We start from the raw sequence: 18,739 nt of genomic DNA on the forward strand, positions 1-18,739 counted from the left end.
CTGAATAGTCAGACATGGCTGCAAGGCATTCAATATAACAAAAAATAAAAAGATGCTGTTTGTAACAGCTTTGTGTGTAAGACACCTTAAAATGTTGGTTGGTTTGGAGTTTAAAATCAGTTTAAATGCTTGAGCTATGTGGGACATGGATCCACAGCTTAACAGGTATCGAACCACATGAGCTTTCTGGGTGGCCTTGAGAGAAGGTGGTATTACTGTCAATATAACATCATTTAAAGTAAACAATTGATAAGACTGTCGTATATATTGATGAAAGATGAGAGTTTTCCTCTATTTAAAGCAAGAGGATTCAGAATTTCCTTCCATCTTGTGTTATAATCTAAAACCATTATTCAGTTCATTTTAAAATTCCGTGTTTATTTCGATAGTTTATTGGGCCATTACTTCGGCATGCATAAACGAAAGCTGCTTGCATTCAATTTTCTCAAAACTCACTCAAAAAGACTGAGCTTTTATTAAGTATAAGATATGGAAATCTTTTAATTAATATTATAAGAAGAATTCAGTTGTATCAAGTATATGCACAATGGAAGTCTTATTGTACCACATGTTTGGATGTCAGCATCGCCTAGAAATTGACTTAAAGGAGTATATTGATTAGTTATTAATTTATGAGCATATATTGAAAATCTATATACCTGATCCATCTACCAGTCGATTATATGTGTATAAATATTCTGCTTATTAATAAAATGTAACCAATATTTCTATATAGATTCAATTTTATTTTTATGAAGGGACTCGTAAATTGACTAATACAATATCGAACACAATTATAAGATTAAGAAAAATTTGATATACAGGGCAGCCCAAAAGTAGGTATACACCCCTGCATTGATCAAGTATAACATTCTACTTTATGGGTTTATTTGCTTCAGCTCTTCCGATGTTAGTAAAAGATGTTAGTAAAAACATATAAATCATATGGTCAGTACGGTACTCTATACCTATCTTCGGGCAACCCTGTAACTAATGGAAGTATTGTAACGTTTTTAATGTAAGAGATTAGTAATGCTGCATTACACTGCTTTCTTAGTAATTAAAATTCTTTTCTTTATAGTGTGAAACTGACAGTGGAAATTTTGTGTCTAAGCGTAGCTTCTCTTCAACACATAAAGAACATGAAATAGAACCAAAATCACCTTTCAGTAAGCGGCGAAAGTTGGATGAACCAAGGGACAATTTCGGAAAAAGTTCTAAGGAGCCTCAGTCTCTTTTAAGAAAGAGTGCAAACTCTAAGGAGCCTCAGTCTCTTTTAAAAAATAATGCAAAGTCTAAAGATTTTCAGTCTCTCTTAAAAACTAGTTCAAACTCCAGGGAGCCTCAGTCTCTTCTAAAAAATAGTGCAAACTCCACACCAACACTAAGTCACGAAAAACAAAAACCAACAGATATTGAAACAGAAAATTCACAAGCAACAGATATTGAAGCAGAAGATTCACAAGCAGCAACAGATAATGAAACAGAACAGGAGATAATACCAGTACCCATAAAAGTTGAAGTTCCAGAGTATATTGAGCCTGAAGATTCGTTTGAAAAACATGAAGAAGAGTTTGATGAAGATTCATACAACTCGTTTCAAGAATCCTTAAGCCAACAAGGATCAAGTGATCTGTTGCGAACAGGAGAAATTAGTAAGTACTAGGAACTTAAGAAGTATTGTGACGTTCACTTTTGCACAGTGGAAATTACAATGTAGTACGTTGGTTTTGTGTTCCTGAAAAGTGTTGGATATAATTTCAATTTTGTAACAATTTGCTCTTAGCATTATATGTAATCTTAAACTCGTAGAGAAGTAACACTTTAAAGACTATTAAAATTCGGCCGAGAATATTCTAAGTACATTATTAGCTGATAAAATCAGATTCATACTTCTTTTCACATTAAATTTTCTACACTTTTCGAAACACCAAAATGCATTTAATGTTTCAACTTGCATATTTAAAAAGAAACTCTAAAGATGAGAACGAATTTGTAATACTAGGTACCGTATACGCTCGCGTAATGTCCGCTTTTTTTTTTTTTTTTAATTATTTTTTAATACTAAGATCGCGGTGTTAAAATGCAGGTTGGACATTACGCGGATCGTTGAAAAAAAGAAAGAAAAAAAATGGATGTTTTCAGTCATTTTTTTCGAAGTAAATTTCATTTTGAACTTCCCACATAATGGTAATAATTAAATGAAAAGCAAATGACCACTAATTGAATCAAATTTATGGCATTTAAAATCAATAAACAAATTATTTTTCTTACCTTTATTTTCTCCTCGAACATAATCTTCAAGTACGTCAGCACACACTTGATGTAAAGTCACAAACGCAACACAATTATAAATGTAAAAATATTAAAATTACTTGTAAGCAGTTTTTTCCACTCGAAAGAAACAAATGTTAATACACAAGCAGTTCTGGCACTTTTGTTCTTCTCTTGCTGCAGATCTCTTTCCGTTTTCTCCCGCAAATTCAACGACTTTTAATTCAAAAACCTCTGTATAGCTGCTGTACTTCTCCATACCTTATTCTACTCACGCCACTTACTAGCAAGACAGTCGATCGGCACTGTTACAATGAATGAAAACAAAATTGAAATGCTCGATTCATTAGAGGAGGGAAGGAATGTCGGTGCAAAGCGAGCATTTCCTCGAAATCCAAGATGCAGGTGTGCAGAAATTTCCAAAATATGGTGGTTTTACAGGGTGTCTATTGGTCACGAAAGTCTTAAAAGTCACGAAATCAGAAAACGGTCGTGCAAGTCAAGAAAAAATCACGAAATTTAGCTTTTGGGTGACGATATTTTTTTTATCAGTACAAATATAAGTACAGACTGAAAATTAGGTTAAAAAACGTCAAAATTCACCACCAAAAATGTCTACGATCGGCTTCGGGCGCTACCAAATCGTAAGCAAAGCTCGTTTCTATCACATGCATGAACATCCGGCCTAATTCGCACCCAATTCGCTCTTCAGAATGTTACGAAATTTTATGTTTGTAAAAAAAAATCACGAAATTTCATTTTGGAATTTTAGTAGACACCCTGTTTTAAATATTCTTTGTTTCGCCATTTTTTAAAATTTTAGACTAGCGTGTGTCTCCGCATGTTACTGTCTACGATATTTTGCGTGTGTCTCCGCATGTCACTATCTCATTTTCGATATTGAATTCAAGTGGATAATACGAACTGTCTCATGGTTCTACACTTAATAGTTTCGGAGATCTGATTTTGAAAAAGAAAAATCATTTCCCTCTTAGGGTTCGTATTTGGAAAATGCTGTCTAATCTGGAGCCTAGAATGTCTGAAGAACGTTATACAAATTTTCAAAATTCTACACCTAACAGTTTGGTAGATCTGGCGAACGGCAAAAAACAATTTGTCCCCCTTTTGTCCCTTAGGAGTCGTATTTCGCAAAACCCCACCTTATTTGCAGCCCAGGATGCAAGCAGTGTATTTATACAAAATTTCAAGGTTCTATGCATAATAGTTTCGTAGATCTGGGCAATAGCAAGAACTCATTCAAATCCCGTATATCCTTTTGGAGTCGTATTATCCAACACCCCATCTCATATACGTGTATATTTATCGGATGTTCTGCCTGATACCAAGCGGGGCCTCCTTCAGTCGCTATAGGGAATCAAAAATTTCACTACATGGCAACGTCGTAAATTAACTTGTAATCATTAGCATTGCTCTATGAATCCATCAACCAGTGAGAACGATTGTAGTGGTGCTAGTGTTAACGTCTATCGACTTTAATTGCCATTTAGGAAGAATCGATGTAACTGATGAATTAATAGATCTTCTCTATGATTCATTATCTGCGACGTTGCCATATAGTGTAATTCGCATCTTCAGACGAGGAGCCGAAACTTATACAATTATATATATATATAGGCTCGGATCCAAGGGGGATCTATAGCCTCTCCCCCTTGACGCTCAGGTATACACTGGATAAAATGGGCTTCAATTCTGCTTTACATGGGATAAAGCGGCAAACTATGGTTTGGCCCCTCCCTTGATCATATCCTGGATACGCCACTGTGTATATATATATATATATATATATATCGCTTTATTTTGACTTATAGAATAGTAGAATGTAGTCCGTTGGCGCCATTTTGAGCACTTGACTATATATATATATATATAGATAGATAGATATAACGAAATATGAAGGTGTTCGTGGAAGTTCGAAGAAGGAAAGAATAGCTGAAATGTTCCATCTTTGAATGGGGAGAATGTGTTGATAAAAAGTATTCGGACACCTTCTCCACTTGGATACGTATTACAATAAAAGTGTGAGGGTAAAAGTCCATAATGTCACCTCTTTCTACCCCTACCCTCACCCCCATGCTGAGTTGGGATGAATTTAGACTTAAACAGAATTGGGAGTGTGCTGTTCAACGCAGCAACCCCGAAAACTATGGATTGGACACTGATATCGATCGTTTTCGATACTCAATTTTTCGCATAAATTATGACCCCTCTCCATTCCTCCTTAAAACAGTAATTATTCAAGATGCTGGGACACGAGTCTGTTTATTTTTAATGAAGGATTTATATACTGAGTTTTACCTTCTTAACTTGGCGACCTCATGAGATATTGAAGTTCTGCATAAATTATGACGCGCTGCCTCTTTAGGATATGCAATTTCATAAATTTAGTAATAGATGATCTTTGGAAGGCCTAAGGTTAATAATCGTGCCAAGTATCATTTTAATTAATTCAGCGGTTATTGCGTCATGCGACGACAAAAACTCACATTCATTTTATTATGCAGTTTTTGTCAGCTACTATTTTCAGTAATTTTGTAGTTGTGAAGAAATTAGTGTGTTCTTCGTAGATATCATTACCAAAAAATGTTTTAAAACTTAAAGAAAAATATATTTAAGTTTTGTACTATAGTAAAGTATTGTTGATAATGATAGACAATACTTTGTGTGCACAGTTCATCAAGTGCCATACTAAGGACACATAGTATCCTCAAGTAGTAACTCGTCGAAGTATTTTAAAACTTCTATGAAGGTCTGTCGTCTCAAGAGATTCAATCATCGTCATTTTTTATATCATGATCACCTGGTTTTATAATTTCGTGTAGTGTATTGAATAGTATACATCTATCAAACTAGGCCCTACATAACACTTTGTACTACAGTTCAATAGTTTATGGAAAATCTAAGGGCATTTGATACATTTTACACATGGATACTATTCTCGAAGGTAATTATTACGATCGATTGGTTGGGAGTTTACATAGGAACTTCAACAGCGAGGCAATTTCTCCCCATCGTTAGATAAGCCAATGACCAGCATTGATGAACTGTCGTACTGAAAGAACATAAGATAAAAGATTAAATTAAAAAAAAAAATTAGTTAGCTTATCGGCTAACTTAGATTACGATTAAATCATCACAATACGATTAAATTATTTGATAATCCATGACGTTCTCTGATACCTTTGTATACTGGAAATTCTACTTGGATATTTCGAATACTCAGCGGGACGATACACTTTACAATACGAACATCCAGAAGTACGACCGAATCAGATGAATTTGGCTATTTCGAGTATTGTTTATTCATAGTTGGTATATTGCCACCTCACTGCTCTACTGCAAAATGTTTTAGCTAAAAGTAGTAGGGGTTGGGGTGGAGATTATTAAGGATTACAACAAAATTATGGTCGATTTGTTGCAATCGAGATCAGCGCATGTGTATAATAATCTTCTCTTAGCTTAACGATAATTGCTGAAAATGTGAAACGTAAATTATACTTGTCGTGATCATATTTTGGGAGTCATTGAGTAACTAATTATAAAACGCTGGTGGTGCTGTATACAATATTGATCTGTAACTGACTTAATGGTGTTGAGTCTTTGCACAATATTTTTTTCTAGCTTATTGATGTTTTTTTTTTTTTTTTTTTTTTTTTTTTAATTGAACTCAGATTTTAATGGAGTGATTATACTGATTACTTTTTCAAAGCTGTGTAACGCCCTTTTTATTTTTCAAAATGAATTCCCATTATTTATAAATTTAATTTTAAATTAAATGTTATTATTAATCATTAAAATTACGTAGAGCAAGGAACATTTAAATACATTCGAAAAAAATTCAGAAAAATCAAATTAAAATTCGAGTTCATTTTAAGGAAAACAGAAGAATACGGTAGCTCCCTATAGAAATAAATCAATAGGTTAAAAAATTAAAATTATGTAGGTATTCAACACTGAATAGCGAATACACTTTATGAGGAGGTGAATGAATTCTCTCGAAACTAAACTGTGATCATTCTTCCTTTTCGTATTGAACTCGTGTTTGACCTACGGTGGGAGTACGTATATTTGGATCCCACTTAAAATTGTAGCTCCATGGCTTATATAACCTCGATGTTAAAAAGGAATATAAGGTTCCAAACTGGCAAATAAGAAAGAGCTTGAGAGGTTTCGACATGTTATAATTTACAGTTAAACGCTTCCTTTGAACAGTCTAGTACGGTTGATGCCACTCAGTTTGCAATACTTGAAAACAGTACTTTTTACCTAGAATCAGGGTGTCTACTGATACTGAAAATATTTGAAATACTGGAATTATAGTTGAATTTAATTTTGATACGGGAAATACTGAAATTTTGATTCACATACTGGAAAAATTGTGAAATATACAAATACTATCATTCTTTATAATCTACCCTAGATTTTTGAACTCCAAAAGTCCAGGGTAATAACAATTTTACATTGTAACTGGAATAGAGTAATACACAATTAGTTACACAAGTTATAATATAACTGAATAATACATTTATATAATACAAATAATGTTCTTGGCTCACTGTATGAGGCCTCCGAGAGCAGGTTGTCTACGGGCCATGAATTGAGGATGTCGGTCAAAGGAAAGTAGTGAAATTGAGCTTCAAATTATGAAAAAGTGATTTTATAGAACAACAATAGTTAATGTAATACAATACAGTTACTGAAATAATAAATTGTGATTTTTTGTAATGATCCGGCGTTAAGACATGAAGCCATCTCTTGGAGTTGCGGATAGTCAGTATCTTTCCCCTTTCTACTAATACTGTTTTCAGTTTCTTTTTTTTTTTTTTAACTTTTTGTTTTCAATACCTCACGTATAATAGCAATGGATGCATTTTATTATATGCAATGCTCCAAATACAGTGTACAGAGCTGCAAACTAGTCAGTAAAGTCAGTAAAAGTTTGTCCAATGATGGGAAACTGGGAGCCAGTTTTAATGCTTGATATGGATGTGGCACATTGCTTGTGTAAATATTTCAGCGCTTTCATGAGCAGCTACATATACCTAATCATTTGTATTTCAAAATCAAGGATAACTAAATTTATTAAAAATAAAATATTCATTTGATGGTATGGTATAACAATTACAAACCTGAAATCATTAAGAGTGTGATTATTCCTAAAGAACTTTAAAAAATCGTTGTATTAAGTACTGGCATTTTGCTGATAGTTATATTGAATGTACTGGAATTTTGAAATTGAAACTCAGTAGACACCCTGTAAGAATGCTTCTACTAGTTCGTTAAAGGAAGAATTGTGTTTTTCATCAAACAATGTGCAGATTACAGAAGATAGTAAATTCCGGGATAAAGTTATGAACTGGAAATAGTAATTTCTTATTTTTTTTAGTTTTCTGTTACTACATTTTAGACATAACACTCATCGTTGAGTTAAAGAAATACAGAAAATATTAGGTTTTGGTTTGGGATAGTTTGATTTGGTCATCGATTTGGAAATACGTGAAGAAGTTCAGTAAATATGGCATAGGACAAGAAGACATGTTGAAGATAAACAGAATCAAAGTAATAGAATGAAGGTAAGTTTTACTGGGAAGTAAATTTATTTATTTATTTTTTTAATTTCCTTACTATGTATTGAACAAGTAACGAAGCAAGTTATATTGTTCTGCATCTGACGTATGAATGACACTTCGTCGCGAATATACTTGTTCTTGGTTTCTTTTTTTGTATGTTTTACATAAACAGCTTGTTCCGCAAAGAATTTAACAAATCCAGCAGAAATATTCTTTACATTATAAGACAAAATCTTTATTGGGCGAACGAATAGTTATAGAGCTACGACTGTGGGAAATGTTTCAGGATTTCGGAAATCAATATATATGTATGTGTTGTTGCAAATATGTTTTCTTAACGAAGCTTTATTCCAACATTATTTTTTTAAATATTATATTTAAATATTTTAAATATTTAAAGAATACTTTATAGTGTTTCTTACTGCCATAAGTTATGTTTTTATTTTATTTATTGATTTATTTTTGTAGTGTAATATCTTGTCCCTTTTCAACTCCGAGACTGTATAAAACGTGGACTTACTTTAAGGTAACGTGTGAACCACATATACTTTAAACTTTTGCCTGGGTATGATGTGAAGAACCTTTTTGCAAAATTTTTCATGTGCATTACTAGTAGGGTTCCATATTTCTAAAGTGAAAAAGAACATTTTCCCCCTTTACCACTACGATGTCCCACGATATTTAGGTATATGTACAAATTTGAAGCTCTGCTTTCACTGTATCAATATTAGTCTATTGCTTTATATATGTCAATAGAGATTTCCTTTTTCGAAAAATATTCTCTCATAGTCAGCACTGCAGTTTGATATGTAAGAAATGTAAGAGGCAATCAATTTGTAGTTTATGAAATTTTTAGAGGGGTCGCGGTGACAGTGATAGAGCGTACACTTCTGGTGCGTGGAGTCCTTGGTTAAACCCCAGTTCGTGCTAAGTGTGCTTTGATGTGGACAGATACCATGTGCGTGGGTTTCCTCGGGGGATCGTTTCCTCTCATTTCATTCATTTTTCATCATCACCGTCTCCTTTAGCCCGTACGGCATAACCCTGGGATGTAAAACTCCAATATATCATTTCATTGAAGTTTTAAGAAGAAAATGCCTTTAAAATGAGTATACTTTTCTTCGTCTGGTGTAACATGCATTACTTCTATTTCCTTAGCCAAATAGATTTCTCAGGATTCCCACTTCCTGGAAATCCTGGAAAACCTGGAAATGTCCTTGAATTGATTTTGTCCTGGAAACATCCTTAAAATTTACACAAAATACTGAAGTCAGATTTTTCATATATATAATGAAGATTTTAATTGATTGCTATTCTTGGTTTTGTGCTGATAATAATTTGTCATGATCCTGCATGTGTGGGTGGTTGAGAGGCTTTCTTTCTTCTAACAGAGTGGTTGACTGGAAGAATTTCTTATTTCTTCGTTCATCCACTAGTCTGTCAACCCATTCTTGGATGCTGTCTTCACTAGCACTATCCTCCAGAAACTGTGCTTTGTACCAGTATAAATGCTCCATAATTAGTCTATTTTCACCCAATGGGCTGCACTTAAAGAATATGATCAGCTGTTTTAGTATGGAAAATTTACTGAGCAGTTTAAAGATACACTTGCTGGGTATAAGTTCGACCCTGAGAGGCTGGATTAATTTTACACAAAACTGTTGGATGGTTCGGAAGAATTTAAATTTGTTGTTAATCATAAAGAAGCTTCTAGTTTTGTCTTATGGGCAGGCTGCTGTCGAACGAGGCTACAGCGTAAATAAAGATCTGCTTGTTGAAAATATGAAGGAGAAACCATTGATCGGTTTGAGATTGGTGTATGATAACATTTCCCATAAGGACCTTACTTCAATCAACATCACGAAAGAAATGCTGCATCATGTCTTCCATGCAAGGCAGAGCTGGAGAAAATAAGGACTGTTGAAATAGAAAGCCAAGTGCAGAGCAAGAGGAAAGAGATAAGTGAAAATGTACAGCAGCTGCAGAGAAAGAAAAGGATTTTGATAGAAACAAGTAAAGCTTTGAAGACTGAAGCAAACCAGCTTGCACATGAGAGAAGTCTTTCAGATGATATCCGTAGAGCAGCTTCGCTAAAGAAGAAAGAGATCATGTATATAGGTGAGGAAATCACACAACTCCTTACTCAGTTGAAAAACTTGTAATATAATTTTTTTCCCCTAATTATATCTGTCACACAATGAAGATGCCATGTACGAAAAATAGATTTTTGTTGTTCGTAAATTTGTTTGGTGCACAATTAAAATGTCATGTAGAAAAAATGAAAATACATGTGCTGGCTGTGGGTGGATCGGGTGGCTATAAAGGGGGTTCGGAGGCAACCCCCCCCCCCCAAAAAAAAGAAAAAAGCAGCACATTACGCTCCGCTTTGTGTGTTAATAATGTACTTGCATTAATATTCCTGCATAAACTACTGTACTTTTCATTTCACTGTTGAGAGTTTTGAACCTACAGTTGTAATCCTGTTATACTTTCCTGTGTCGAAGTCCTGGATAATTGGTGATTTGTCCTGGGAGCGTCCTGGATATATTTTTTTTTTTTTTGAAGCAAAGTGGGAACCCTTAATTCTTCATGGAAATTATATATTAAGATCCTCAATTTTTTAATAAGAATTATTTCTAAGGCATAAAAAGAGAAATCATGCCCGGCTTACATAGGACGATATCAGTTTTGCTCCTTCAAAGCCGGACGTCTGGCAATCCTGCGCAAATATTGCCTAGAACATCCTACAGAGGTGCAGAATAATTTCAAGAAAGTGGCTACCATCTTTCTTTGCAAAGCTGTCCTTTTATTCACTTAAAGAAAGGCAAAACTTTAGGAGCCAAGCAATGAAAATACTATTCTACTGAAAGTTTCCAGTAAATAAGTACGCAGTAATGTTTTATTATTATTATTATTAGGATAATTCAGAAAGTTACCATAAACAAAATAAATAAACACTCAAGTACATTCGTTTACTTAATATGAAAAATATATATATCTGTGCTCTATTTTTCAACACAATCGGCATGTAAATTGAAGCTCTTACCATAGCGTTTTACCAGCTTACAAATTTCTTCTGCATAAACTCGGCCTCTTGGGAATTGAATCAACCTGACACCATTTTAAAGATTCTTGTCATCAAAGTGCTGTCCCCAATTCACTTCTTCATATGAGTGAACAGGACAAAATCAGGCTCTGAGGGATAATCAGACATTCATATTTCAATTGGCGCAAAATGTTTTGTATTCGCCGAGCACTGTAAGTTTTGGTGTTGTCATGCAAGAATACAACCCAAGATGTTAGTAGACCCCGACGTTGTTCTGGATGGCTCTTCTCACTTTTTTAAAGTGTTACAGTAAACTTCAGAATCGATTGTTGTACCCCGTTCCATGAATTCGACAAGCAAGACTTTCTTAGCATTCCAAAACACGGTGGTATAACTTTCGTTGACAAATTTTATGTCCTGCCGTCGGCTTGGTTTTGAGAAACGGTAAAACTCCATGCTATTCGCATTGTTTTGCCTCTGTGTTCATACACGCCACCAAGTCTTCACCAGTCTCTGTTCTGTTCAAAAACATTTCCCCTTCCGTGTTGTACCGGGAAAGAAAATCTAAGGCATAGTGCATTCGACCAGTTTTGCGGATTTCCTTTAGAATTTTCGGCTCCCACCGAGCACACAACTTCCAATGGCTAAATTTTCCGGTGACTCCGTCGTGCAAAACAGTCCAAAATATGTTCAAAAGTTGTTCAGAAAGTTCTAAGATTGTGAATCACTGTTTCTGACAAACTTTATCATCAATTTTCTTGACGAGATCATCATTAATCACAAAAGACCTACCACTCCTCGATTTATCATAAATGTTTGCGCCATGTACAGCACAGAATTCACGATAGATGTCTGCAGCTGACAGACTTCTTGCCCAAAGAAATTTTATTACTCGGAGTATGTAGCATTTGACAGGATATTGTAATGACATCACACATTTTGTCACGTGTTAACCGACACACGCGGCTTTGCGATGCTCTCATTAGCATAGCTGGAAGCATACTGAATCACAGATTGCGTGTTGTAACATTATGGCACTCCGCTTATTAGTACTAGCGCCACGCTACAACTGTAGCTGCTTTCCGAAATAATCTCGTATTTGACTTTACACATCAATCACAATTATCAAAATTAGTTAATCCGAAATTCAATCCAGGTGTCAAGATTTTCTCCATATCATACCCTAACTTAATAATAGTTAAATTTACTATTACCAGAACGCTCACTTTGGTGCGTGGGGTTCTTGGTTGGATCCCAGCTCGCTCGAAGTTGTTTTTGTGGTGGCCAAACACCAGTGCTTAGGGTTTTTCGAAGTTCTCCCGTTTCCTTCCATTTGTTTCATTTCACAGTATCATCCATCTCATTACCTTCTCTCTTAGCTTATGAACTTAAATGTAAAATGTTTTCATTGAAAAAAAAAAAAAAGTTAGATAGTTGCTAACAGAGACATTTTCAAAGCTTATGAACTTAAAATGTAAAATGTTTTCATTGAAAAAAAAGTTATTCTTAGATGCTAACGAACAGACATTTTCAATGTAAATTATACTGACATTTTCCTTATTCAAGAAAAGCTCTGTATATAATCACAGGGAATATCATACCTTATTCTATTCATATACGAGAATAATAAGGACGAAGTTAAAAATTAATAACAATCTACATTTACACAATTCTCATTTGTTATCTATATATTTGATTTGAAGAGCTATATAAAAGTTGGGAAAAATTATAATATATTCTTATTTTACTTTCTTTACAAATGACGCAATAAAGGATATGCTTGCTAGTGCATCGGAATTACTAAATGCTAGAATTTCAGTTCTATCTGCTGATAGACCTAAATTATCTACGAATAAAGCTGTAAAGTCCTTTATTGAGATGCCAAGTAAGTCTAGGCTGAAACTGGTAGGATACAAAGGAAACCCTAAATATTTAACAGGTAGCCAGTTTCGTTATGAATCATATTTTATTTTTCTAAATTAGTGTATTGTTGTGCATTCATGAAAAAGAAGGAAGTATTATATAGTGGTAAGGGGATCATCAACAGTTTCACACTAGTTAGAAATTTACCTTAGTATTCCGTCGATGCACAAATGAATGAATCTTCTTCATCCTCAGGTCTTGAAGTATGCGTGAGGAAACAAAAAGTGAGGATGTGGTTTTGTGCACGCTGAGTTTTTAATTCGTAAAGTTGTTTTCCATGTTTACTGTGTAAAAAAGGAAGTCTGAAGAGTGAACTTGATACTGATTATTGAACTGTTCATATATTTGTAAAATATGATTTTCATCACGTACAAGTATTGGGTCGATGCATAAGTTCGTGCTGTTCTTATATTTTATTTTGCTGTTGTGTTAATTCAAATACAAATACAACATAGACATAACATATTCTACGACTGTAACAATACATTGCATACATTACATTCAAAAGCTTTCGCCATTTCGCGCGTTGTTTGACGAGGAGTCTCATGAAGCAACTCATTCAAGCGATTATGGTCAAAATCTGAAGGTTTTCCAGAACGTGGATCATCACGCAAGTCAAACCGTCCTACTCTAAAGCGGGAAAACCATTTCTGTGCTGTTCCTTTCAGCAGTTGCTTCATTTCAGCATTTGCATTCACTGCACAAATTGTTCTCGCAGCTTCTGCTGCACTGGATCCTCAGTTAAACTCGAACATTTTATTACTACCCCATTTCGTTTTTAGTCTGCTAGGATAGCTGTGTGGTCTAGAAGGCTAGACAACCGACATATTAGGCATCGCGGGTTCCAATCTCGCCTCGGACATGTTTTTGTTGTACTTTTCACCTTGCATTTCATTGTAATCTTTCTCTTACATAGTGATTCGGATCCTACTTTATACTCGCATATAGCTTCGGAGGTGACACAGGACGTAAAATGGCATCACTCAATTTCGTTTTCCAAATACATCAATATTTTGTGACACTGCTTACATTTTACTGTGTTATACTATCTGTGTTATGCATTTGAACTAAATTCATAGTATGAGACCCAGATTCTTTTATTACCATCTGTTGCCACATATCAGACGTTTCCATTGCACATTTTCAGCACACGTACCTCCAACAGTGTGCAACACTGTGCCACTACACTTAACTGATATGTTTGGTGATATTAGTGTATTTTAAATCTGTGCACACTTGTATATGGTACTATTTCAAATAAAATATGTTATGCTGAGTTGGCAACACTGCTTCATTTATAGCAACCCTGTTTGTGGTTTTCGATAGGGCATTTTGTTCTCATTATATTATGCAACTTTTGTTTTGATTGCTTTAACGATTTTCAAGATATTTACTTTAAACGTACTTAACTTCATGATATAATCTTTTGGAAATTCAAATTTTGAAGCCCCTAGCTCCTATCCTTCTGGTCCATAGCATCTTAAATTTTGCACATTTTCATTTCTCATGATGCTCTATCAGATGTGCTATGTGGCAATCAGATTTTAACGACAACTTGTGGGATCCTCCCATGTCAGCTACTCCTAAAACTATGGATTCGACACTAATATTAGTCATTTTCGATCATTTTTAAATGTTTATCCCCTCCCCAACTTTGAGGGCTGAACTTGGATTGAAACAGCAGTAAAAGTGTCAGTGTTTCTTTTATCGACCCCAAAAACTATGGATCACTAATATCGGTCATTTTTGATCATTTTTAAATTTCCCTTCCCCTAAACTCATGTATGTTGAAAATTTGATCGAGATTGGTTGGGTGGTTCAAAAGTTATTAGGTTTTATTAGTTTTTATTTATACGTCCCCCTCCCCTCCCTCTCCTCTAGAATCTACCGTTAAAGTGAAATTACAAAAATGTTTCCAGATCTGAACCTAATGTTTCTTGAAAATTTGATTGAGATTGGTCGGATAGTTCAAGAGTTATTAAGTTACAAAAATAGTCATTTTATGTAAATAGATTTTTATATATCTCCCCCTCCTTCTCTCCTACGTTGCTCCGTCAAATGTAAATCATAAAAACGATCCCAGGCCTGAACCTCATCTATATTAAAAATTTGATCAAAATCGGTCGAGAGGTTCAGGAGTTATTAAGTTTTATTTATTTTTTATACCCCCTCCCCTACTCATCATTTCTCTTATCAAAGTGAATAGCCTAAAACCAGCCGAGCCTCGAACCTCATCCATGTTACAAATTTGATCGAGATCTGTCTGGCGATTCAGGAGATGTAGAGTCACAAACAGTTATTTTCAATTATATATATATAGATTGAGCATACAGAACACATTTGCAATTATAATAATATAATGACTCAATAATCTGTAATATTTGTTCAATTTTTATTTTATTTTATTTCTTAAGCCTATATTTCAACTGCACAAACGAGCAGTATTCATCAGGGCAGAGGGCTTAAATTATTTTCCTATGGAGATCTACGTAGTTGATGCAACTAACAGTGGTACGTTGTAAGTTATTAGTATATCGTCCTAATATGACATATCCACAGCTGAGGAGTGTGTGTTTTCAACGCACTAGGGAGTTCACTGTAGATATACGTATGAAGATTAAGTTTCTGAGCTAATTTGCTATCATTCTGGCAAAGGATGCATAAAAAGGAGCTGGAATTGATAGCGATAAACTACTACACGAAATTTTAGTAGTAGTTTAATGAGACAACACTAGAGAAATTGAGCTTGAGAAAGATTCTAGATACAATGTAGCATGGTTACGTGGAAGCTAGAAGAGAATTTGACGGTAAGAACTGACACACCTATTTCTTTGTTCTGTAACTTTTTAGGGTGTTACACAAAAAGTGAAACCCGACAAGTTAAAATAATACCATAGATGGAATAGATGAAATGAAACTAAAATAAAAGACCAGAAACAAGCAGTAAGAATGCAAAACACGAAAGTAACAGAGACAAGAGTAAAGAACGAAGTGAACAAAATAATACGCTAGTGAAGTTAAGGTTAGAATAAATTTCGGGAGGTAGCATCTGAATGTGAAAGTGAACTTATTTACAGTAATTGGTTAGAACATGTATACACTAAATGTTCTAATTGAAACACTTAGCTTTCAAGCTGTAAACGATTCGTTATTGGTGTAAAATAAATAAATAAATTGTAATAGAGGAAATAAAAACGCATTTGGTCTGTCACTTTCACATTTTAAATAAGACTAGGATTTCAAGAGTTAAAAGTAAATGCTAGAGAGAGATAGGCATAGGAAATTGTGTAAGTGCCTTGTTATTCGTCTTAATGAGGAAAAAGTAGTGGGAGCATGTATATAAATCGAGTATATTTTTGTTGTAGGTGTTGTAGCGTCGACATTTTGAGAGGAACAGGTAACAGAGCACGAGATTCTAGAAATATTATCTAAGTGGTTTAAAAATGCATCGGATAGGGATGGTGGAAGAGTAAGAAGACGACAGGTAAAGAATCAGCGAGAAAGTTAGGTTTACTCTGTTGTGACAAGCAGTTTATCATGTATTAAATATAGTGTCATTGTAAGAACATATTAAGAAATATGCAGTTCGAATAGAGTGACCATCTTCTTCGTCGACTTCTGTAGTTCACGTAATACGCCAATTATTTGACCCTGTTAGCAGCTGTTAAATATAAAAGACCTTAGCTGTCAATTGTATGAGCTTCAAAGTCAATAGTACCTTCAATGGTAAGATTTTTGCTAGGTAGTAGATGAAACAGGAATAAGCATCAGGAAGCGTAGAAACTATAGCGAAGTTTGCTAAGAGGGAGGAAGTTTTCGTATTCACACGTACAGTCGCGGCCACCGATAAACGTCCCTTGCCCATACCCTTCGTAAGAAAAAGCCCTTTCCCCAAGCATAACCACAAGTTGCCACAAAAGTCTTTTCCGCGCGTGCTGGGACAAGGTTGTCACATTTTTTCTTAAAAATATCTGGACACCATATGTTCTTCTCTTCTAGAGAAAGCCTTTAGGGAAAACCGTAGTAGAAACGTATTGACGCATGAATTGTGTAATAAAAAAATATCTAAAAAAAAATGTTAAATGATCCATTGCCTATAACATAATTCAAATCGGGCGAAAATATCAAAACTCAACACGAATCATTCTTTTACCTTAAAAAAAAAGAAAAAAAAAGACATATACACTATTATAGATAGAAACATGAATTTGTACAGAATGTCCCTTTGTCACAAAATCAAGGATTAAGAATAGATTGTTTTGAAGTATGTCTTATAGGTGAGTAAAAGAGGGTTCAAATAGTTTTTGTTAAGAACAGAGTTTCTCACGAATCCTTGAAGTTATTTTAAAAATTCAATTGCTGAGAAGGGGAAATGGAGCCATTTTCTATAATATTATACCTATAATTTTAGTTTTATTGAAGAAAAAGTCCCAGGTAATTAAAAACAAACATTAGTGCAAAATATCAGAAAATTGCAATTTGATTAGCACTTGTTTGATAAAGCTGTCAGTAAACTAAACTGAAAATAAAATTTAAAACAGGCTATTGTAAAAATTATGACTTGTATTTAAATATTTTACTGTTGTATTGAAATCAATATAATTTAGTTGCTTGCAAATGTCTTACATGAAAACATATCCTGAGGTTAGTGGCTTTGGCTGGGTTTATGGTTCTCATCATGAAAACCAATAAATAGGCGATATTAAAGAAATGTTGTTTAAATTTATTGTATATTATCCCAATTGAGACGCGCGGAAACGATTTAACTCGATCTTGACCAGTGTTGCCCACGAGAAGAGACGTCTTGTTAAGTTTGAAGAAGTCTTGTCTCGATTCTGAAAGGTTTTTTTTCCACATCTTAAAAAAAAAAAAAAAAGTTTTCATCTTTAGTAATTTTATATTCTTGACTTTTAAAAGTAAACTTGGTAAATTTTTACATTTAGCAATAAGAAAATTAAATGTTTTATAGGGATAGGTGTTAAATAATTAGCATTAATTAAAGATACATATCACCCAGGTTTCTTAACCAATGTTCATATCGAAATCAGATCTGTAGCTAAGGTTAGTTCGTCTTCGACTACCTTCAGCCCTCTTGAAACTTTCATTTCTTTGTTGGTTGTATATCAGATAACTTTGCTTCTATGTCATTCTCGGTCTTCGTGTAATGAATCATAAAGGATAAAAGAAATATATTGTAGCCTATTACCAGTGGAAATAAAATAAAACTGCCACGTATTACTCTAACTGTATGTGAATTCTTCTACAAGACCAAGCGTTATCATATTACAAAATAAAAACTTGCAATAAAATATATCAATATTTTAATTAACGCAAAAATAAATGGGGAAATTATTTTTAAATAGGAAATTCTGTAAAAACGTGCAATTATATGTTCGCCCATTCGTGAATACAAATATTTTGAACAAGAAAAAAATTAATTGAACAGTAACCAACCACAAATTTTATAAGGTGCATGATCTACGAAAATAAGAGAATATTAAAAACTATGGAGTACTGTCTTCCCTGGGAAAGTGCTAATCCTGATCTAAGTCAGAATCGTCTGTTGACGAATCTGTTATTTCCACTAAAACTCTGCTTGAGTTGACTGAAGATTTCTGTAACTGTCTTCAATATTCTCCACGTGAATTGTCAACTCTAATTGTGTTGAATGCACTATTTAATAAAGACATCAGTTTTTGTAGGGGTTCGCCTTTCATCTTTTGGGATTCTACCGTCCGTTTTAATTGTGACCACACCATTTCAATTGGGTTAAGTACGCAATGATATGGAGGTGATCTTAAAACAACATACCCATATGATGCTGCCAGTTCGTCTAATTGCGTGCCTTTTTCTTTTTCCGTTCGCAGGCAGTTGTTCATCAATAATTTGGAGAACAAGTATTATCGGG

The 18,739-nt window shown here is 34.2% G+C and overlaps 1 protein-coding gene across 2 annotated transcripts in view; it reads left to right on the plus strand.

Moving 5' to 3' along the window:
• LOC145687461 (uncharacterized) overlaps positions 1 to 18,739 on the plus strand; it is a 61,441-nt gene that overhangs the window by 16,131 nt on the left and 26,571 nt on the right. For both annotated transcript variants that reach the window (XM_081760917.1, XM_081760915.1), the window contains exon 4: positions 1,082 to 1,655. In XM_081760917.1, coding sequence (XP_081617043.1) covers positions 1,082 to 1,655 — 574 coding nt within the window. The remainder of the gene's footprint in view (positions 1 to 1,081; positions 1,656 to 18,739) is intronic.

The sequence above is a fragment of the Thermobia domestica genome, chromosome 1, assembly GCF_964235325.1.
Source record: "Thermobia domestica chromosome 1, izTheDome1.hap1.1, whole genome shotgun sequence".
In the NCBI taxonomy this organism is placed as follows: Eukaryota; Metazoa; Arthropoda; class Insecta; order Zygentoma; family Lepismatidae; genus Thermobia; species Thermobia domestica.